The sequence below is a fragment of the Phoca vitulina genome, unplaced genomic scaffold (genome assembly GCF_004348235.1).
Source record: "Phoca vitulina isolate PV1807 unplaced genomic scaffold, GSC_HSeal_1.0 scaffold6, whole genome shotgun sequence".
In the NCBI taxonomy this organism is placed as follows: domain Eukaryota; kingdom Metazoa; phylum Chordata; class Mammalia; order Carnivora; family Phocidae; genus Phoca; species Phoca vitulina.
Window position 1 is genome coordinate 54,156,236 of NW_022589709.1, and position 23,882 is coordinate 54,180,117.

General features: G+C 36.2%; 1 protein-coding gene across 3 annotated transcripts in view; it reads right to left on the reverse strand.

Moving 5' to 3' along the window:
* Positions 1 to 23,882, reverse strand: part of FCHO2 (FCH and mu domain containing endocytic adaptor 2) — a 126,339-nt gene that overhangs the window by 73,670 nt on the left and 28,787 nt on the right. For all 3 annotated transcript variants that reach the window (XM_032404233.1, XM_032404235.1, XM_032404234.1), the window contains exons 3-6: positions 17,611 to 17,685; positions 15,668 to 15,809; positions 15,424 to 15,576; positions 2,375 to 2,479 (exon numbers count right to left, since the gene is read on the reverse strand). In XM_032404233.1, coding sequence (XP_032260124.1) covers positions 2,375 to 2,479; positions 15,424 to 15,576; positions 15,668 to 15,809; positions 17,611 to 17,685 — 475 coding nt within the window. The remainder of the gene's footprint in view (positions 1 to 2,374; positions 2,480 to 15,423; positions 15,577 to 15,667; positions 15,810 to 17,610; positions 17,686 to 23,882) is intronic.

Here is a 23,882-nt window from a genome sequence, read left to right on the forward strand (position 1 = left end):
TGAATTACAGAAAAAAAACTTTCGGTTTTTAGAGCTTTTGGATTTCAGACCTGTAAACAAAGGACTGTGAACATTATACCCAGCCCAGATTATCTGGATCTTCCACAACTGCCCACATGATGTCTCCACTTAGGTATAGGCAGCTCAAAATTAACATGTTCAGAATGGAACATCTGATCCCCTTCCAACCTCTCAAACTAACCTAACAGTTCTTCATCTAGTCTTTCCCATTCATCTCTAACCACACGAACTTACAAGCCAAAACCCACAAGAGATCCTGATCTCCTCAATAATCCCCCCATCCTCCAACTCCTGCCATCTCCGAACACACTCAATTATCTCTTTCAACCACCACACGGCCCCTCATCCTCACCTGACCACTATACTCTCCTTCCAAACTAGACTCTTGATTTTCGTTTGGCCCTACTATAATCCATGCTCCACAAAATTCCCAGAATTATCTTTTAAAATGCAGATCAGGGGGGCGCCTGGGGGGCTCAGTTGGTTAAGTGTCTGCCTTCGGCTCAGGTCATGATCCCAGGGTCCTGGGATCGAGCCCCATGCTGCATATAATCTTTCAGTGTCTTCCAACTGCCTTTTTTTTTTTTTTTAATTTTTCTCTCCTTTATTTGACTTATGCCCTATTCTTTTTCTTTCTTTTTAAAAAATTTGAGATTATTTCTAACTTCTTGGGATTTGCACACATGAAAAAATGTTCAACATCATTAGCCATCGGGGAAATACAAATCAAAATCACAATGAGATACCACCTTACACCAGTTAGAATGGCAAAAATTAACAAGACAGGAAACAACAAATGTTGGTGAGGATGTGGAGAAGGGGAACCCTCTTCCAACTGCTCTTAAGAAAACCTAAACCCTTACTATAGAGCTTTGTCCTTCCCTATCTCTAACTTCTTCCCACTCTCCCTCTTCACTCAGTTTCAGTAAGCACTCTTTGCTTTCTACAATGCGACAGCTTTTTCATACCTCTGGGTCTTATATCCAGGGGTCCTCAGTACCTGGAACACTCATGCCCTAGAATGTGTCTCTTTACTCATTCTTCAAGTCTCAGTTTTAAATCTCACTTTTCCAAAAAAGCCTTTCCTAACTCCCAAATCCAAATCAAATTAGGTTGCTCCTATTATTCCATCTCATAGAATCCTTCTTTTCCCTTGTAACAGGTTTAATAATTCATCATAACTTTGTATTTAATCATGTATTTAATGTTTGCCTCCCTCCTCTATATTGTATCCTCCACCTAGAGCAGGGAGATATTTTATTTACGTATATACTGTTACACACCCAGCAACTAGCACAGTGCGTGCACCACGGCAAGTAAAGACGGATGCGTATATGCCTGCAAACAAGCATGAAAGCCTTCTGATTTCTCAGATGGGAATCATTCATCACTCCAAGCAAGAAGACTCCCTAGAATCCAAAAAGGCAGATTCATAAAGTCCTTCTTCACACTTATTGAATGCCTACCATGAGAATCCCTGTTATCACAGAACTTATATTTTAGTGGAGGAAGACAGACGATAAAAAAACGGTAAAAGAACCAGTGTGCTTCACTACATTCAAATATGATGACTAAGAATAATGTTCTAAGAGGTTTCTTCACCAGCATCAACAGCAGAGTAAAGAATAAGCAGAATAGCTACAGCCAACCCATGATGAATAAGAACATAACAAACCCCTGCTATTGTAAGCCATTGAGATATGGGGGTTTCTTCGTCACCTCAGCATACCCAGCCTATCCTGACAGAGTAAATAACATTCATGGCGTATTAGATGACAATAGGTGCTAAGGAGAAAAACACAAAACAAGAAAAAAGTACAAAAGGGTGGGGGTAGGAGTTTTAGGTATGATTCATAAAAGGTACCCATCTTAAACCTAGGCCTTTAATTAAGGCTCTAAGAACATCAAATGGGATATAAATGATCCCAAGTTTATGGGAAACAGACTTTTTTGTCTGTCCTCCCTAACTAAAATGGAAGTTCTATGAAGAACAGGGATTCTTGATTCTTTGTTAATGGCTATATTCTCAGCAGTGAATCATTTCCAGTTTTCTTCTTAAGCAGAAATCAATTTTATAATTCATACATAAGGCTAACAATCAGCCCTGTTTTCATCATCTACCAATATCCTCACTTTCCCCAATTCTCTTTAAACAGCCTCTTCTGATACACCTAAATAATCCCTTATAATGTCATAGTTATATTGCATCTTGGTCCTCGATCTCCAAAACAAGATGTGTATCTTTAAAACAGCATTAATAAAACATACTAAAAAATTATTTGACACAAGAATTATATTATTTGTATCAGTAAAACAATATCCTGCTTTAGATTTAAAGCTTAAAAATACCAACCTGAGCTGTTTCTGTCATTTTCTGTTCAAAATCGGCTTTTGCTAATGCATACTTCTCCACATAAAGTTTATAGGTATCTGTAGCTTTCTTAGATTTAACAGCTGCCTGTAACAAAAACAAAACAAAAATATTTTTAACTATACAATGACCTGTTTGCTTTCCTGATATAAGTTCATTTGAAATAACTATTTCAATGCATTTTAAGGGATAAGGCCTATGGTGAGTCCAATATGACATAAACTAACTTTAACACCTTTTTTCAAGTCCTCATTAGTAATATTTTTATTATAGTCACAGAATAACGCAGAAATTAAATGCTGATTCTCCTTTGTCTGATGGAATGTGCTTTGAAAAGTTAAATACTCCCATTTTATAACCCAGAGTAATATCATATAACCACATTATAATGGTATGGTGTTTCTAAGAATTCAATCAACAAAAATGTGACAATACCATCAGAATATGCTAGACACTCTTTTCCACACCTGCAAGTCTTCCTTCCTCCCACAACACAGACATATTCCATTTAATGTCTCATTAATAATTATAAAGGTAGCTCAAAAGTTGAGAAATCATTTTCTTTGATGTTTCTCAGTTTCCATTATGCTCCAATAAATCTATAAATTTGTTTATATTTTTGCCTAATTTTCAAGATTTCTATTATTAAAAAATTGTTATTGCATTATTATAACTCAAGTTTTATGAGAATTATGTATTCAATTAAAACTTAATATAAAACAAATTATACAGAGATCTTTTCCTCAAGGACTTCATGAAAGTAGTAGAACCTATTTTTACTTAGAAATCAGCAGAAAGCAACAAAGCCACAGAAGTAAAGATAAATTCTATGGACAATATACACTGAAGAAGAAGAAAGAGTTTGTGTAACTTGTAGGTTCGAGCAGACATATGGTTATCCAGAAACTTGACTATTTTCAAAGTACTGATCAATCTGGACATGGGAAGCTTGGGGAGTAAGGAGTGTTGATGTAAATTAAGAGTCTAAGGAAGATCAAAAAAAGAGAAGATATAAATATCTCAATTTTCTTGATGAGTAAGAGATGGTCTGCTAAGAGTGAAGAAGAGTAGGGTAGGGCTAGGAGCTTCCCAAGAACGAGAAACATTTCAAGCTAGGGTTATAGAAGGTACAACAGACGATGCTAGATGAGTAAAAGTACTCCTAAGAGTCACTGAGGGCTCAGTGAAGCTGGAGAACAGAATTCGTGTACATACAATCCAAACACCACGTAATCCTCTCTAGCTACGGTCAGGAGTCTAGAAATAAGAAGCAGAAACAGAAGTTCGGTTTACCTGAAAGGTCGGGATTGGCAAGAGATGTAGAGAGTCCTACTCTTTACAAAGGCCCCTCTGTATGCTCCTTAAGATATAACTACGTACATTCTAGTAAACACATTATGCTCCATGCTTTCCTGCATTCTTAAATAAATAATATAGGATGCCACTTTATCTTGTAGCATAAAGAAAACTGCTTTTGGAGCCAGAAGACTCTGTCTTAGAGTTTTATATAGTTCTCTCATTCCTAAAATGGGAAGAATACCACCTATTTTTTTAAAGATTTAGCAATGATGAAATGTAACTTATGTAAAATGATTGGGAAAGGGACTGGCATATAGTTAAATATACAAAATAAATGGTATCTGCTATTATTATGGTTTCTAAAAGCAACACCATCAGGAAGATATATAACTGAATTCTGTTGTTATTGTATCTAACAGTTGTACTGAGTTCTCCATCCCTAGAGTAAGTGTTTAAAACCTATACTGATTTTCTAGTTTGCTCCTATGGATTTTTTTTTTTTAACTCTTTTTCCATTGTCTCAGGCCATGTGACATTATTTATACTACTGTTAGTATACTTCCTCTGACATCCTGGCCTTGTTTAAACACATAACAATTAGATGATATGGTTATTTGAAATCTACTAAGTACTTTCATAGGAAGGAGAGATAAATTTGCTAGATTTGAGAAAAAAATTTTAAAGGTGTGGTTATCTGGGTTTCCTTTGGCTATCTGGGAGATATATATACATATATAGAAATATACACACACATATACACGTATATATATATCCATCAAATCCTATATATATATATATATATATATATATATATATATATATATCAAGAGACTTAAGTTTCTTCTACCAACTACCTGTATTTTTAGTCTGTGCAAGAATGAGGGGAACCTGGTCCTAAGAGGAAAGTACATAGCAATACAAGCCTTTCTCAAGAAACAAGAAAGGTCTCAAATACACAACCTAACCCTACAACTAAAGGAGCTAGAGAACAGCAAATAAAGCCTAAACCCAGCAGGAGAAGAGAAATAATAAAGATCAGAGCAGAAATCAATGAAACAGAAACCCAAAGAACAGTACAACAGATCAATGAAACTAGGAGCTGGTTTTTTGAAAGAATTAAAAAGATTGATAAACCCCTGGCCAGATTTATCAAAAAGAAGAGAAACGACCCAAATAAATAAAATGATGAATGAAAGAGGAGAGATCACAACCAACACTAAAGAAATACAAACAATTATAAGAACATATTATGAGCAACTATATGCAGGCATATTAGACAATCTGGAAGAAATGGATGCATTCTTAGAGAGTATAAACTACCAAAGCTGAACCAGGAAGAAATAGAAAACCTGAACAGACCCATAACCACTAAGGAAATTGAAGGAGTAATCAAAAATCTCCCAACAAAGAAGAGCCCAGGGCCAGATGGCTTCCCAGGGGAATTCTACCAAACTTTTAAAGAAGAATTAATACCTTTTCTTCTGAAGCTGTTTAAAAAATAGAAATGGAAGGAAAACTTCCAACCTCATTTTATGAGGCCAGCATTACCTTAATCCCAAAAGCCAGACAAAGACCCCATCAAAAAGGAGAACTACAGACCAATATCCCTGATGAACATGGATGCAAAAATTCTCACCAAAATACTAGCCAATAGGATCCAACAGTACATTAAGAGAATTATTCACCACGACCAAGTGGGATTTTTATTCCTGGGCTGCAAGGTTGGTTCAACATCCGCAATCAATCAATGTGATATAATACATTAATAAAAGAAAGAACAAGAACCATATGATCCGCTCAATAGATGCAGAAAAAGCATTTGACAAAGTACAACATCCTTTCTTGATTAAAATTCTTCACAGTGTAGGGATAGAGGGTACATACTTCAATATCATAAAAGCCATCTATGAAAAACCCACAGTGAATATCATACTCAATGGGGAAAAACTGAGAGCTTTTCCCCTAAGGTCAGGAACATGGCAGGGATGTCCACTATCACCACTGCTGTTCAACATAGTACTAGAAGTCCTAGCCTCTGCAATCAGACAAAAATAAAAAATAAAAGGCATCCAAATCGGCAAAGAAATGAAACTCTCACTTTTTGCAGATAATATGGTAATTTATGTGGAAAACTGCTAGAACTCAAAGAGGAATTCAGTAAAGTGGCAGGATATAAAATCAATGCACAGAAATCAGTGGCATTTCTATACACCAACAACAAGACAGAAAAAAGAGAAATTAAGGAGTTGATCCCGTTTACAATTGCACCCAAAACCGTAAGATACCTAGGAATAAATCTAACCAAAGAGGCAAAGGATCTGTACTCAGAAAACTATAGAATACAATTGAGGAAGACACGAAGAAATGGAAAAACGTTCCATGCTCATGGATGGGAAGAACAAATATTGTGAAGATGTCAATGCTACCTAGAGCAATCTACATATTTAATACAATCCCTATCAAAATACCATCAATTTTTTTCAAGAAATGGAACAAATAATCCTAAAATTTGTATGGAACCAGAAAAGACCCCGCATAGCCAGAGGAATGGTGGAAAAAAAAGCAAAGCTGGTGGCATCACAATTCCGGACTTCAAGCTCTATTACAAAGCTGTCATCATCAAGACAGTATGGTACTGGCACAAAAACAGACACATAGATCAATGGAACAGAATAGAGCCCAGAAATGGACCCTCAACTCTATGGTCAACTAATCTTCGACAAAGCAGGAAAGAATGTCCAATGGAAAAAAGTCTCTTCAACAAATGGTGTTGGGAAAATTGGACAGCCACATGCAGAAGAATGAAACTGGACCCTTTCCTTACACCACACACAAAAATAGACTCCAAATGGTTGAAAGACCTCAATGTGAGACAGGAGTCCATCAAAATCCTAAAGGAGAACACAGGCAGCAACCTCTTTGACCTGAGCCACAGCAACTTCCTCCTACAAACATCACCAAAGGCAAGAGAAGCAAGGGCAAAAATGAACTATTGGGATTTCATCAAGATAAAAAGCTTTTGCACACAAAAGAAAAAGCTTTTGCACACAAAAGAAACAGTCAACAAAACCAAAAGACAACCAACAGAATGGGAGAAGATATTTGCAAATGACATATCAGATAAAGGGCTAGTATCCAAAATCTATAAAGAACTTATCGAACTCAAAACCCAAAGAACAAATGATCCAATCAAGAAATGGGCAGAAGACATGAACAGACATTTTTCCAAAGAAGACATCCAAATGGCCAACAGACACATGAAAAAGTGCTCAACATCGCTCGGCATCAGGGAAATCCAAATCAAAATCTCAGTGAGATACCACCTCACACCCGTCAGAATGGCTAAAATTAACAAGTCAGGAAATGACAGATGTTGGCAGGGATGCGGAGAAAGGGGAACCCTCCTACACTGTTGGTGGGAATGCAATCTGGTGCAGCCACTCTGGAAAACAGTATGGAGGTTCCTTAAAAAGTTGAAAATAGAGCTACCATACGACCCAGCAATTGCACTACTGGGTATTTACCCCAAAGATACAAATGTAGGTATCCGAAGGGGTACGTGCACCCCGATGTTTATAGCAGCAATGTCCACAATAGCCAACCTATGGAAAGAGCCTAGATGTCCATCAGCAGATGAATGGATAAAGAAGGTGTGGTATATATATACAATGGAATATTATGCAGCCATAAAAAAAAAAATCTTGCCATTTGCAACAACATGGATGGAACTAGAGGGTCTTATGCTAAGCGAAATAAGTCAATCAGAGAAAGACAAGTATGTGATCTCACTGATATGAGGAATTTGAGAAGCAAGGCAGAGGATCATAGGGGAAGAGAGAGAAAAATGAAACAAGATGAAACCAGAGAGGGAGACAAACCATAAGAGACTCTTAATCTCAGGAAACAAACTAGGTTGCTGGAGTGGAGAGGGGGTGGGAGGGATGGGGTGGCTGGGTGATGGACACTGGGGAGGATATGTGCTATGGTGAGTGCTGTGAATCGTGTGTAAGACTGATGAATCATAGACCTGTACCCCTGAAACAAATAATACATTATATGTTAATAAAAATAAATAAAATGCAGAGTAAAAAAAAAAAAGAAAAAAGAATGAGGGGCGCCTGGGTGGCTCAGTCCTTAAGTGTCTGCCTTTGGCTCAGGTCATGATCCCGGAGTCCTGGGATAGAGTCCCACATCGGGCTCCCTGCTCAGCGGGAAGTGTGCTTCTCCCTCTGATCCTCACCCTGCTTGTGCTCTCTCTCTCTTTCAAATAAATAAAATCTTTAAAAAAAAAAATGATCAGCAACCTACAGTCCATGGAGTGATTTTCAGTGACAGAGCCTAGCAAAATAACGTAGTCCCACTAGCAGCCCCTTCTTTGCTTGTTCCTTATCCTAACACCTACTCTTTTTGTAGTGCCGCCTAGTAATTTATATGTTAGCTATTGATGAAGACTTGAGTTGTGATCACCCCTAGAGACATCTGCAATTTGGAAAAAATTCATAAAAATGGAAAAGTCCCCCCAAATAGGGCTATAATGATTGTGGCTATACTATTTTATTTTCTGTTTGGTGTCTATACTTTTAAAAGTAATTTATTTCATAAGATCGTCCCTGTTTTCTTTTTACAGGTTCTATACAAAATAGGATACTTCCCCTTCTAAACTTACCATTAAAACCTCTCTCTAACCTCTTGTTCTGCACTATTCAATGTTTTTGCTGCCCAAAAAGAAGGAAGCTTCTTGAATACAGAAGGGGAGAATATGTGTTTTAGCCTGTAATAACCTTCATAACATCTAGCATAATGACAAGCACAGGGTAGGAACTAAAACACTTACTACCATATACAAATTATCACTTCATAATCCAACAATCAGAAAAATACTTGAATAAGACATTTAAAAAGCCAAGACTCAAACAATGAATCATGGAACACTATATCTAAAACTAATGATGTAATGTATGGGGATTAACATAACAATAAAAAAATTAAAAAATAATAATAATAAAAATAAAAAGCCAAGACTCTAGTCTTTAGCCGATATTTAAAGTAAAAATAAGCTCTTAATTTGTGTTGTATTAACAAACTGGAAAAATTCAAATAACATTTTGCTGTAATGATTATTTTTCCAAGTAAACATATATACTGTGTTGCAGATGATACAATGAGTTTCTCACTCACAAGGAATCTGTAATCTAACAGGAATAAAAGATGACTGCCTGGAGGGGCATTACTCCTTTTAGAAGATGTCTCCGTGATATATTTCTACAGTATCACCAAAGCAATTATTTTACATTATTCATTATACTTATACGACTTTAAGAGATGGAAAGAAGTTCCTGAAGCATCATTTCTTCTTCCAACACTCAGTCTCTAGAATTCAAACTAGTTTTGGTACTCAAATTTTTACTGAGTCGACAAACCATGAGAGACGATGGACTCTGAAAAACAAACTGAGGGTTCTAGAGGGGAGGGAGTGGGAGGATGGGTTAGCCTGGTGATGGGTATTAAAGAGGGCACGTTCTGCATGGAGCACTGGGTGTTATGCACAGACAATGAATCATGGAACACTACATCAAAAACTAATGATGTAATGTATGGGGATTAACATAACAATAAAAAAATTTAAAGAAAAAAATTTTTACTGAGTCAACAGGTTTAGAAATAATTTTAAAAATTTAAACCAGCATACTTTTCTTAACTTTCTTTTTTCCTCCCAGAATATTCTCACTATAAAACTAAGTCTACTTAGTTTTCAACTCAGCACAAACTTATTTTTCCACTATTTCCAACCATAAAATTATTGTCTTTATCTCAAAAGTTCAGATTAGGATCTAACTCAGAATATAAATGGACGGGTAAGTCTTCTGGAGCATACTTTCTGATACCAGGAAGCTGGGGAAAATTTCACTTCTCTTATTTGAGGCATGAAAGAAGAGAGAAGATACCCTTTAAAGTTCTAACTTACATTTTTTACATCAGCCCTCACTCTTCAAAAGTAAAAATAATAGGCCAGAATCATGGAAATTATGTACCAACCTAGAGAAGTATCTTGGAAAACTAACAAAAGGAGTACTTAATCGTAAAGGAATAAAATGAAAAAAAAAAAAAACCTGTTCACTCACGAAGTGTTTTGAGTAATGACAAAAACAAATTTAAAGAAAAAGAAGGGTATCATATAAAAAGATGCAGAGGCAATTTTAGAATGTAATTGTATTGGGAACATCTTTATTTTTTTAAAGCAAGAAAGAGCCCTCAGAGGAAACAACTAAACAGCAATACTCATTTAAGTCAAAACAACTTTCTAAATAGTATATATACTTAGAAATGCTGTAAATTCTAGGGTAGAATTATAAAAACAGAATATCCAAGTAGTAACGAATTTGCCCACTTTCATAAAGTCATTATTAAAAAGGGAAGTTAGAGCATTTGTTCTTAAATGAGGAAATTATGCTTTCAAAAAAAACAGCTACATTTCTTCTCACAAATAAAGACTGGCTTTAACAAATTACTTACTGATAATAAAATAAATCCCACATTTTATTCATTTCCTTAGCATTTTAAATAAATTTACTGATATACTATGAGAAATATTTGTGTTTAAGTGTCTACGATTGCCTGCGTGGTGCAGTCAGTTAAGCGTCCAACTCTTGGTTTCAGCTTGGGTCCTGATCTCAGGATCATGAGATCGAGGTTTGCATCAGGAGTCTGCTAAGTTTCTCTCTCCCTCTCCATTTGCCCTTCCCCACTTCACGCTCTTTCTCTCTCATATAAATAAATTCTTGAATAAATTCTTGAAATCTTAACAAAAAAAAAAAAGAAAAAGAAAAAGGCACCTTTCCTCTAAGCTGTCCACACGACCACAAGGTAAGTGAAGCACAGACCACCAAATCACAACCCTTGGACACAACCATATGCTACAGCTCTGCCTAGTATGTTAATCCAAAGGAAATCCTTTAATTTAATCTAAATCATTACCTTATATTAAACCTTTTTCAGTTTATATCAAAGGACTCAGACAATCATTTCTTTAAGTATAATTTCTAGGTACCATATATTCTTCAAGTGGTCACTACATACTAGGTACTAAGTTAAACCCACTGGGTTTCACACACACAAAAAAAATAAAGAGCAGTATTTAGCCGAGGAGTACTTGAACCCTTTGGAAAATTTCAAATTCAGATAGCACACTTTTGCATTAATGATATGGGATTCATACCAATTTATTGACCTGTATGTTACTGACCTATAGGAACTGTTCCTATAGCTCACATTTAAAAAAAATAATCTCTTATTTTGAAATATAGTTGGCTTTATCTATATTTGTTCCTATCTTTTTCATTTTTTTGGAAAAAATTAATTATTAAATAGACAAAGGGAGGCCCCATGTCCTTACCAATCCCATTCCCCACTTGCTCTGCAAAGGTAACTCCCATTATGTAACTTAGTGTTTATTGTCCCTATGCATGCCCCTTATACAGTTAATTATACTTTAAAGGGGTTTTTTTTTGCAGAGAATTAAAAATTATGTGAAAGGCATCAAAATCTACATATTCTTCTGGAACTTTTTCTTGCTCAACATTATGCTTTTTAGATTTACCCATGTCAATGTTAATTCATGTCATTCTAGCTCTTTTTTTTTGCTTTTATAATAAACATTTTAGAGCACATCAAAGAAGTGCAATAAACTCCATTAACCCATCATGTAACTTCAAGATTCCATCCATTCTTCCCCTCCAATATTTTTTTGATACAGTATTTTAAATCCCAGATCTATCATTTTACCCTATAAAATTTATTTTAACTGCTGAATATTCCCATTATATGAAACAGTCTTCTGTTGTTAAACATTAAAGTTGTTTTACATAGTAAGAATTTTTTCCAATTTGACAACCTATTATTAGAGGAGTCTAATTCACTTATATACATATTATGGCTTTGGTATATTTGAACTTACTTCTTCTAGCTTACTTTGAGCTTTCTGCCTACCATTCTTTTTTTCTCTATTTCCTCCTCTCTCTCCTATCAATAAATTTTAATATCCCCTTTTCTTTTTCCTTATTTAAAAGACTTAGACTTCTATTCTTTTAGAAGTTATGCTTAATGGACCTACCTGATTATTACTAACTCTGACATGCCATTAATTTATAAAGTACACCATTATCTTGTGTACCATTAAAATAGAAAAATGCTACCATCTAAAGCATAAAATGCTTTCTTAACACTTAAAATTCTAATTTTATACTTTAAAAGAGCTCTTTTAGACTTACTTAGAAGTACATTTTTATTCTATTACCACCCCATGTGATACAGAATAAAAAGGAAAGCAAAATGAATTGTTTGACATACTCCTATATCTTCCTCATATTCAGATTTGAACCTTCTCAATTACTTTCCAATTCAGAGATCGCTGAGGTCTGTTTTTTCCCCACACATTATTATCCTCAATGTCATCAAGACCATTACCGATGTAGTATCTCTTAAAAATGCTCCATTATTATCTCCCAATTTTCTTCTAAACACCAGTGCTCACATTTTCTTGATCTTACCAGAAGGTCTCAACAAAAGGTTTCAGACAAAAACCAGAACAATTCCTTCCTCAAATTGTCTTAAGATGGTCTGTTAACTAAAACACCAAAGTGCTGCAGTTGTCCAATCATGCTACCACATAGAATAACCAAGTTCACAAAGGCAATAAAAATACACACATAAGCTACCTTACCAACAGTGATTATATATCATCAGCTGAAGATGCATTCTGATTTCAAAGATGTGAGAAAACAAGAAATACCTGGTAGCTTTTAATATTCTCTTTTTCTCTGGAGTCTAGGTCCGAATTTATCTTTATGTAACCTGCTTAATACCAAGAATGTTCTTTCAAACTGGGGACTCTTTTTTTTTTTTAATACTTATATATACACACTTTTTTTTTAAGTTTTTATGTTAATTCCAGTTAACATACAGTGTTGTATTAATCTATGGACTACTGAATTTCCTCAGGTCTGAAAAATCCCGAGCTATTAACTCTTTAAATACTACTAGACCACCATTCTCTCCATTTTCTTCTGGAATTCACATGAGATGAATGTTGGTAACCTTTATTTGTTATTTTTTTTAAGATTTTATTTATTTGAAAAAAAAAGATTTTATTTATTTGAGAGAGAGAATGCGAGGGCACACATGAGTTGGGGGGGGGGGGGCAAAGGGAGAGGGAGAAGCAGACTCCCTCCTAAGCACAGAGCCCGACCCGGGGCTTGATCCTACGACCCTGAGACCATGACCTGAGCTGAAGACAGAGGTTTAACCGACTGAGCCACCCAGGCACCCCAGTAATCTTTATTTCTTTGTACTATGTTCTGGGTGAGTTCCCTCAGTACCATCTTCCAAATTCATTCTTTGACTACATCAATTCTGAAGTTTAAAGTTTGTCTTTGAGAGAGAGGGAGAGCACAGAGGGAGAAGCAGACTCCCCACTGAGCAGGGAGCCCAATGCAAGACTTGATCCCAGGACCCTGAGATCATGACCTGAGCCAAAGGCAGACGCTTAACCGACTGAGCCACCCCGGTGTCCCAAGTTTGTATTTTCTATTACTTTTTTCTCAATAACCACATTTTTCATTTCCAAGTTTTCTAATTAGCTGTTTTCCTATCTAGTAGATCTTATTCCATTATGTTTCTTTTAATTTCTTAATCCTCTTTACTAGTTTATATTCATTTATCTCTTTGAACATACTGAACACAAACTTTTTTGTTCATCTGTTTTATAAATTTATGTACTTACTTTTTTTTAAAGATTTTATTTATTTATTTGACAGAGAGAGAGAGACAGCGAGAGAAGGAACACAAGCAGGGGGAGTGGGAGAGGGAGAAGCAGGCCTCTCGCGGAGCAGGGACCCAAGGCTGGGCTCGGTCTCAGGACCCTGGGATCGTGGCCTGAGCCAAAGGCAGACGCTTAACAACTGAGCCACTCAGGCACCCCTGTTTTATGAATTTAAATTTTATCTGGAGTGAATTCTTTTTCCAATTGTTAAATTTATTGCTGTCTTAGTATTAGATTTCTTGGATGTACTCTAGAATTTTGGGTGTTCACTCATTTCAAATGGGAGGTTTCTTGTTTTTTCCCCTTCTCCTCTTCTCTCTCCCTCCATCAGTGCTGTGGGACAGATCCATAGTAAGCAATGTAAATGTTACCACCTAGAAGTGTGTTATGTTCTATCCTTTGTGCTCATCTATCCCCACCTAGCAGTTTTCAGGGCATCTCCTGCCAGCCCTCAAAGTCCCCAACTTAGTATCAGTCTTATAAAAGTAGTTTTTAATTACTTCCCTGGAAGAATATTGGTGATAAGGCCAAAACAGTCATAAAATGGTTCCTTAGCTTGATCTGGGTCAAAATTGTGTCCATAAGCCCTCATCTTCCAATAAAGCTTTAGCCCTAGTGAGCATCCCAAGATTTTTTTCCTACCTATATTGCTTCACATAGTGAGTGGGACTCCTTGTGCTCTATCTCAGATGGGAAACACTTAGTCCCTTTTACCACACAAGAGCTTAAATTCCACAGCCTAGCTTAGGACTTTGAATCCAACAAAACCTGCAAAATCAATCTCTACACACCACTTTGAGTTTCTGTTCTGTTTCTGGTTCATAGAGATAATATTCTACTTTTTTGGGTCCTATGATTTTGTTCTGTTTTCCCTTCTTATATTTTATTCACAAATGCTGTGTCTGGAATGGTGTTTAAAATAGTAAACTTGGGGCGCCTGGGTGGCTCAGTTGGTTAAGCGACTGCCTTCGGCTCAGGTCATGATCCTGGAGTCCCTGGATCGAGGCCCGCATCGGGCTCCCTGCTCGGCGAGGAGCCTGCTTCTCCCTCTAACCCTCCCCCCTCATGTACTCTCTCTCTCTCTCATTCTCGCTCTCTCAAATAAATAAATCTTTAAAAAAAAAATAAAATAGTAAACTTATTGTGCCTTATCTTTTTCTCCCTCCCAATTATTATTTATTGCACAAACATTAAAGGAAATCAGTTATGCCAAAACCCATCAGCTGTTTTGATTTTTCCATATTCTCTTCTAGTTTCTGTCCATGTATGTACACTTCTAAAATTATTATAATTGCTATAATACAGTTACAATTTGGTTTTCTTTTTTTTATTGGATATTTCACATACTTTAGAAAGCTTTCAAAATTATCACTCCCTATGGCACGCTCCTAAATGAGATATAACACATCAAACAAGTGAATGGTTAGTTTAAACTGTTTTGAAAGGGGGAAAAAATCTACTTTCAATTAAAACGTGAGTGGGGGAAAGGATTGTGGTTTACCACAATACTACATAAATGTCTTCAAAGTCAGCAATAAATCACCCACAACACATATTTTAAAGCTTATCTTCAAGTATCTATGCCTTTCTAAATATACCAATCTTGACTAAAAAAAATTTTACCTCACGTTAAACCTCACACCAAGCAGTATCTTATCAAGTATCTTACTATAAAAATAGCCTACAAATGTCAATGGCATGAAGAAATTATTTCTTTTTATGTATTTGCCTAATGTATTTACCATACACAACATATTCTGCAAACCTAGTTCTGTTTCACTTCGGTAAATCATGAACACTCAGAGGCACAGTGTCTTCATCTTTAATATGAGATTATTCCTGAGTGAGGATTAAATGCAGTCTTATGTTTGAAAGTGCTTTGAAACCACAGAAATATTATTTTTATTACAATTACCTTTTCTATTTCTCTTTGTGTAGCTCCTTCCTTTTTCAAACGTTCCTGTTCTACACACTTGGCATTGTAATTTTCCTTGGATTTCTGGAGGGCCTGAGTTATGCTTTGAATGGTTTGAACAGCTTCCAGAGTTCCTGCAACTTCTTCTTTAGTCTGTATGGTATGAAATGATTCATCAAAATGACTGAACTGTCATGCACTCAATATCTGAAAAATCAATCCTTTCGCAGGAAAAAAATGATACCTTTTTGTGAGATTTTACTTGTTCTTCTCCATACTTCTGAACTTCCTTTATTAATTCTTGTAATTTTCTAACAAGATCCAAGTGACAGTTTGCTAATTTCTCTGTAGATGTTTTGAACACATCCCACACTGGTGCAAATGTTCTAAGGGGAAAGGAAATACGGGAATTATTTAATAAAAGAAAAGTTTAAGGCTCCAAAACAAAACCAACAGAAAAAATAATGTTATATTCAGCAATTTTAATTAGACAAAATAGGAAATTAAAATAAATCACAAATGAAATGATTTTTCATTCTGACAGTGATTTTTCAGACTGACAGTGATTTTTTTGTACTCCTTGGTTAATTAAAATATTTTTGGACCTTAAGTACACCGAAATCAGTTAACTATTTATCACAGGTCTGGCCACGGCCCTCTCTCTTAATTATATCATACTATTTTCTGAGTTGATTTAGTTTTTTTGACTTGTATCAGAAGCCTTTCTAATCACGGTCTATTGTTAAAAATTAACTTTTTACCAAATTTCAATTTTTGACTATTCAGTGCTCATTTAAAATGCTTCATCAAAAAATAAAAGTTCCTCTGAATTCTAAGATGCAAAATCAAATGCACACATGATTTTATGAGTCCTCATCTCTAATAATCATTTGAGAATTATTTTAACACTGTTACGTGAAATATTGTTTCAGATAATTTTATCTGTGCACTTTAACACTAAGACAGTCCCCTTTCCACTACATGGTACATGATGCAGGACCTACTTTCCTATCACTTTTTCACAATACTGAGAATGTAGTATTTTCCACAGGTTCAAGCATATCCAAGAATTACTAAATTATTATATCCTAGATAGTACTTAGGATGTTAATGGTTAGCTTAAAACAATCTGGTCAATAAGGAATGATCTAAAGATAATTTTATCCTATGTTTGCCTCAGGTACTTCCTAAGATACTTTCAACATCACCTGTTTTGCTCCATGACCAGACCTCTACTAGAAAACAAATAGAAGCACAAGGCTAAAGGGCAGAGAAAGAAATTACTTACCCTAATATGTACTCTGTCCCAATTACTACATTTCCTATCCAGTAGGAATGCTAACTTGCAGTGATCATTTTAAGCAACAGTAAAGAAGTTCAAAGAGGAAAGTTAAGATACTTAGAATAGGGCTGTTCTGATTAGATCTCACCTCACACTTTAAAATCTAAATCAGCATCAAATCTGGCAAGGAGTTAAATGGAATATTTTGAGAGCAAAAATAGGTAACTGAAAAGCATCCACTCACTACAGCACCAAAATACATGTACATCACTTCATGTAAACATGACAGTGTGGATTTCACAAAGCAAGAAGATGGAAGTGTCCCTTTACCAAAGGATTCTTTACATTGTAAAGGGGTTCAACATAAGACTTCTGTAAGTACAGGTTTCTTTAAGGAATGTCAAATATCATTACATTTTTAAAAGTTTAATATACGGAACTTTTTTGGGGTCAAGTAATACACATTAATGTATAATAAGCAATAAGAAAGAAAACTGACCAGTCTGAAGTTATGTTTAAATGCAAAAAAATACAGAAAGAGGAAACTCAATTTCTTGAATAATATGCATCAGTAAAACATTAATATTTAAAATCTTTATAATCTTAAGCAATGACACCAACACGTAAAATATCATCCATTATTTATGAGACCACGCATTTCAAAAACAGAAATGTTGTCAACATCTTTATTATCAAGAAACACAGGTGAAGTCAACCCATGTTTTTTCTATCTCCCACCTGATTAACTAAAAATAGGGTAGAATTTCTATAATATAACCACAACCAAATAAGTACATTATGTTATTATATTTATGAACCATTATGTCTTCAACAAGAACTTAATGTTCTCAAGAAATGTGCCTAAATCAACACTGAAAAACAGTTTTTCAAAGAAATTAACTCACCCAAGTTGCGAATAATTGCTTGCAGATTTTGCTAGTTTTGTCATTGACCTGGAGTATGCTTCTTCTATTGTAGCTCTGTTAAATCAAATTTCCATAGGATAAGAGCTCTCAAACACATAGAAAAATTATCAAAAATATAATTAAAACTGTTGAAACAAAAAACCCAAATTATGTATTAAAAATAAGTAGGTATTGGGGTGCCTGGTTAGCTCAGTCAGTAGGTCATTCGACTCTGCATCTCGGGGTCATGAGTTCAAGCCCCAGGTTGGGTATAGAGCTTACTTAAAAAAAAAAAAAAGTAGGTATGTGGTCATGATACTTAGGTATCTTAGGCCCCTCAAACTCAGAATATCCAAACCAAACTTACTTCAAACTCTTCCCCAACCCCATGACAACAAAAACCAGCTCTCTAACAAAAAGGAACTATTAACAGTAACTGTCTCTCATTGATGGAACTGTGACTTTTTTTGCTCCTTTAAACTTCTGTGTGTCTTTTTAATATATCACAAGGGTGGTACTTTGATCATCTAAAAAAAGTTAATACAGAAAAAAAATTAATATCTCAATGGATAAGTTTAACAGCAACAAAAAAGTGGTTCAATCTCCAGCAGTAGTAAAGTGATACAAAAACCTCCTGATGAGGAAAGCCAGAAAAACATGGAGAAAAGGGGCTAACTAAAAGGCATCAGAGAGCTCAGGAGGCAATTAAGAATGAGTAAGCCAAGATCTAAGAGAAGGATATCCAGAGAAGTAAATCAGGTATGTTGGTTAGCTACCCCTGGGGGCATCTAGAAGCAGAAGCTGAGACTAGGAAGAGGAGCAGAGTTTTTCACAGCCTCACAGGGTAAGAGAGACAAAACTAGATTCAGACTTACCAAAGATGGGAAGCATGGGAAATCCCATACCTTTAAGTTGAGACTCAATGAGTAAGGATAAACCTAAATAGGCAAGCTCTCAAAGGGACTACCAACTGTACTTTTTCAAGCCCTCATACTGGATCCTATATGGATGTGTTACATACATTCATAAAACCATCAAGCACATAAGCAAATAAGACAAATGAACAAAAACCAGGAAGAACAAATAAGCAATGTTCCAAATGCTGAGATTAGAAAGCTTAGATTTTATGAGTTTATGTATTGTCTTCAAGGAGACAGTACATTAAATCAAGAATTTCAGGAGCGCCTGGGTGGGCTCAGTCGGTTAAGTGTCTGCCTTCAACTCAGGTCATGATCCCAGCAGCCTGGGATCAAGCCCCTCATCAGGCTCCGTGCTCGGCAGGGAGCCTGCTTCTCGCTCTCCCTCTGCCTGCCTGCCTGCCTACTTGTGATCTCTCTCTCTCTCTGTCAAAGAAATAAATAAAATATCTTAAAAAAAAAAAAAAAGGAATTTCAGGGACACCTGCCTGGCTCAGTCACTAGAGCCTGTGACTCTTGATCTCAGGGTCATGAGTTCAAGCCCTATCACAAAGCTGTAATCATCAAGACAGCATGGTACTGGCACAAAAACAGACACATAGAACAATGGAACAGAACAGAGAGAGCCCAGAAATGGACCCTCAACTCTACGGTCAACTAATCTTTGACGAAGCAGAAAAGATGCCCAAAGGAAAAAAGTCTCTTGAACAAATGGTGTTGGGAAAATTGGACAGCCACATGCAGAAGAATGAAACTGGACCTTTTCCTTACACCTCACACAAAAATAGACCCAGAATGGATAAAAGACCTAAATGTGATGCAAGAATCCATCAAAATCCTTGAGGAGAACACAGGCAGCAACCTCTTCGACCTCAGCCGCAGCAACTTCTTGCTAGACACGGCCCCAAAGGCAAGGGAAACAAAGGCAAATAGGAACTACTGGGACTTCATCAAGATAAAAAGCTTTTGCACAGCAAAAGAAACGGTCAACAAAACCAAAAGACAACCAACAGAATGGGAGAAGATAGTTGCAAATGACATATCAGATAAAGGGCTAGTATCCAAAATCTATAAAGAACTTCTCAAAATCAAAATCAAGACCCAAAGAACAAATAATCCAATCAAGAAATGGGCAGAAGACATGAACAGACATTTCTGCAAAGAAGACATCCAAATGGCCAACAGACACATGAAAAAGTGCTCAACATCACTCGGCATCAAGGAAATCCAATTCATAAACTCAATGAGATACCACCTCACACCAGACAGAATGGCTAAAATTAACAAGTCAGGAAACGACAGATGTTGGCGAGGATGCAGAGAAAGGTGAACCCTCCTACACTGTTGGTAAGAATGCAAGCTGGTGCAGCCACTCTAGAAAACAGTATGGAGGTTCCTCAAAAAGCTGAAAATAGAGCTACCCTATGACCCAGCAATTGCACTACTGGGTATTTACCCCAAAGATACAAATGTAGTGATCCAAAGGGGCATGTACACCCCAATGTTTATAGCAGCAATGTCCACAACAGCCAAACTATGGAAAGAGCCTAGATGTCCATTAGCAGATGAATGGATAAAGAAGATGTGGTATATATATACAATGCAATATTACAGAGCCATCAAAAAAAATTAAATCTTGCCATTTGCAACAACATGGATGGAACTACAGGGTATTATGCCAAGTGAAATAAGTCAATCAGAGAAAGACAATTATCATATGATCTCACCAATATGTGGAATTTGAGAAGCAAAGCAGAGGACCATAGGGGAAGAGAGGAAAAAATGAAACAAGACGAAACCAGAGAGGGAGACAAACCATAAGAGACTCTTAATCTCAGGAAACAAACTAAGGGTTGCTGGAGTGGAGAGGGGGCGGGAGGGATGGGGTGGCTGGGTGATGGACACTGGGGAGGGTATGTGCTATGGTGAATTGTGTAAGACTGATGAATCATAAACCTGTACCCCCGAAACAAATAATACATTATATGTTTATAATTAATAAATAAATAAATAAATAAAATAATTTTAAGAAAGAATTTCAGGGGTATCTGCCTGGCTCAGACACTAGAGCATGCAACTCTTGATCTCAGGGTCCTGGGTTCAAGACCTACATTCAGTGCAGAGCGTACATAAATCAACCAACCAACCAATCAAGAATTTCAGTAGAGAAATGGAAATCATTTTTTAAAAGTGAAGGAAATCATAGCAAATTTGGAAAAAAAGATACAAACTCTATTGGTTTGTAAAATACGGTATCAAAAATTAATATCTCAACCCATGAGGTTAAACAGAAGATTCAATACACTACAGTGAGAATCAGTAAACCAGAAGAGAAGTGAGAAGACTCTATTCTGGTATAAAGCTCAGAGAGACAAAAGAATGGAAAACAGAGAAGAGAAATGGAAGAATGGAAAACAGAGACAGGACAAAGTAAAAAAAAAAAAAAAAAATCTAATGTGTAAAGGGAAAAAAATAGGTCAGAATTATTTCCAGAGATAATGACAGACAATTTTCCAAAACTGACAAAAAATATCAAACCATAGACCCAAGCAGCCCAACAAACCCTAAGAGTATAAAATAAAAAGAAATCTATATTTCATCACCTAGTAAAACTATGTCTATCTATACCTAGGTGATGTATGTTTACACCTAGGTGAAAACTGCTGAAAATGAAAGACTAAAAGAAAATCTTAAAAGCAGCTAAACCCTTCCCATTACCAAATGTTACCTTTAAAGAATCTATAATTACTGATACCTAACATCTCAACAGTAGATACTGGAATGATCTTGAATTAAAAAAAAAAAAAAAATCCTGTGGGTACCTGGGTGTCTCAGTCGGTTAAGCATCTGCCTTTGGCCCAGGTCATGACCCCAGGGTCCTGGGACTGAGTCCCACATTGGGCTCTCTGCTCAGCAAAGGAGTCTGCTTCTCCCTCTCCCTCTGCCCCTCCCGCCTGCTCATGCACACGTTCTCTCTCTCTCTCAAATTTCTAAAATAAATAAATAAATAAAAATCCAGTGAAATGCAAAACTGTGCAACTCCTAGAAAATAATAACATAAGAGAAAACCCAGAAGACCCTGGATATAGTGATGTCTTTTAAGATAAACAACAAAGATAATAAGATCTATGACAGGAATCAATGATAAGCTGGATTTCATTAAAATTAAAAATTTCTGCTCTGTGAAACACAATGTCAAGAAAATGAGAAGTCACAGACTGGGAGAAAATATCTGCAAAAGACACATCTGAAAAAAAATTTACCTCAAATATACAAAGAACTCTTAGAACTCAACAATAAGACAACAAGATTAAAAAACGGGCCAACGACCTTAACAGACATCTCACCAAAATACATATAAAGGTGGCAAATAAGCATATGAAAAGATGCTACACATCACATGTCATCAAGGAAAGTAAATTAAAACAAGATACAACTACATACCTATTAGAAAGACCAAAGTCTGAACCACTGAGAAAACCAAATACTAGCAAGGATGTGGAGCAAAGGAATTCTCATTCACTGCTGGTAGAAATGCAAATGATACAGCCACTTTGGCAGACAGTTCGGCAGTTACTTACAAAACTAAACATACTCTTACTGTATAATCCAGCAATAGAATTCCTCATTATCAATGGAGTTGGAAACACGTCCACACAAAAACCCATACAGATGCTTATAGCACCTTTATTCATTACTGCCAAAACTTGGAAGCAACCAAGATATCTTTCAGTAGGTAAATGAATAAACTACGGTACATCCAGACAATGGAATATTATTCAGTACTAAAAAAAAATGAGGGGCGCCTGGGTGGCTCAGTCATTAAGCCTCTGCCTTCGGCTCAGGTCATGATCCCAGGGTCCCAGGATCGAGCCCCGCGTCGGGCTCCCTGCTCAGGGGGAGGCCTGCTTCTCCCTCTCCCACTCCCCCCTGCTTGTGTTCCCTCTCTCGCTGTGTCTCTCTCTCTGTCAAATAAATAAAATCTTTAGAAAAAAAATTTTTTTTAAATAATAAACAAATAAATGAAAAGAGCCACCAAGGCATGAAAAGACATTAAGGCACTTTAAATGCATATTCCTAAGTGAAAGAAGCCAATCTGAAAGTCTATTACATACTGTATGATTTCAACTATATGACATCTGGAAGAGACAAAACTATGAAAACAGTGAAAAAGAGCACAAAGAATTCCTAAGACAGTGAAAATACTCTACATAATACTGTAATGATGGATACATGCCATTATCATTTGTCCAACCTGTATAATGTACAATACCAAGGGTGAACCCCAAGGCAAAACAATGGACTTTGGGTGATTATAATGTGTCAGTGTATGTTCACACTTGGTAAAAAATGTACCATATTCTAGGGGGATGAGGATATGGACAAAATAGGTGAAGGGGATTAAGAGATACAAACTTCCAGTTATAATAAATAACTTATGGGTATGAAAAGTACAGCACTGAGAACAGAGTCAACAATATTGGAATAACTTTGTATGGTGACAGAACGTAACCACACTTACAGTGGTGAGCTTTCCCTAATGCAGAGAATTGTCAATTCACTACACTGTATGCCTGAAACTAATACAAATTTGTATGTCAACTATACTTCAATTAAAATTTTTTTAATCTTTTTTTTTTTAAGAGTTCTTTAAATTGTTTTTTTATTTGACAGAGAGACACAGTACAAGCAGGGGGAGAGGCAGGCAGAGGGAGAGGGAGAAGCAGGCTCCCTGCTCAGCAGGGAGCCCAATGCGGGGCTCAATCCCAGGACCCGAGGATCATGACCTGAGCCAAAGGCAGACACTTAACCGTCTGAGCCACCCAGGCACCCCCAATTAAAATTTTTTTAAATAAAAATTTTAAAAATTAAGAAATTAAAAGAAGTGTTTTAAATATACCATTCTGGTGGAGGATGCTGATAATGGGGGAGGCTATGCATGTGTAGGGGCAAGGGGCAAATGAGAAATCCCCACATCTTCCTCTCAATTTTGTTGTACATCTAGGATAACCACTAAGAGAAAAGTAGAAGAGGGTATTACTTCTAAGCTAATAGAAGAGAATTAAAAAAAAAAAAGGCCAAAAACCAAGAAAGAAGAGGAAAAAAATACAATATAAGGATAAATAAATAACAAATACTAAAATAGCATAGAGTTTGGCAACCTACAGTTCCATCGGCCAAATATGGCCCATTTTTGTTCTCGTAAATAAAGTTTTTATTAGAGCACAGCCAAACTCATTTATTTATGTGTTGGCTATGGCTATTTTTGTACTAAAACAGCAGAGATGAATAGCTGCAACAGAGATCAGATGGCACAAAAAGCCTAAAATATTTACTTCCTGGGCCTTTACACAA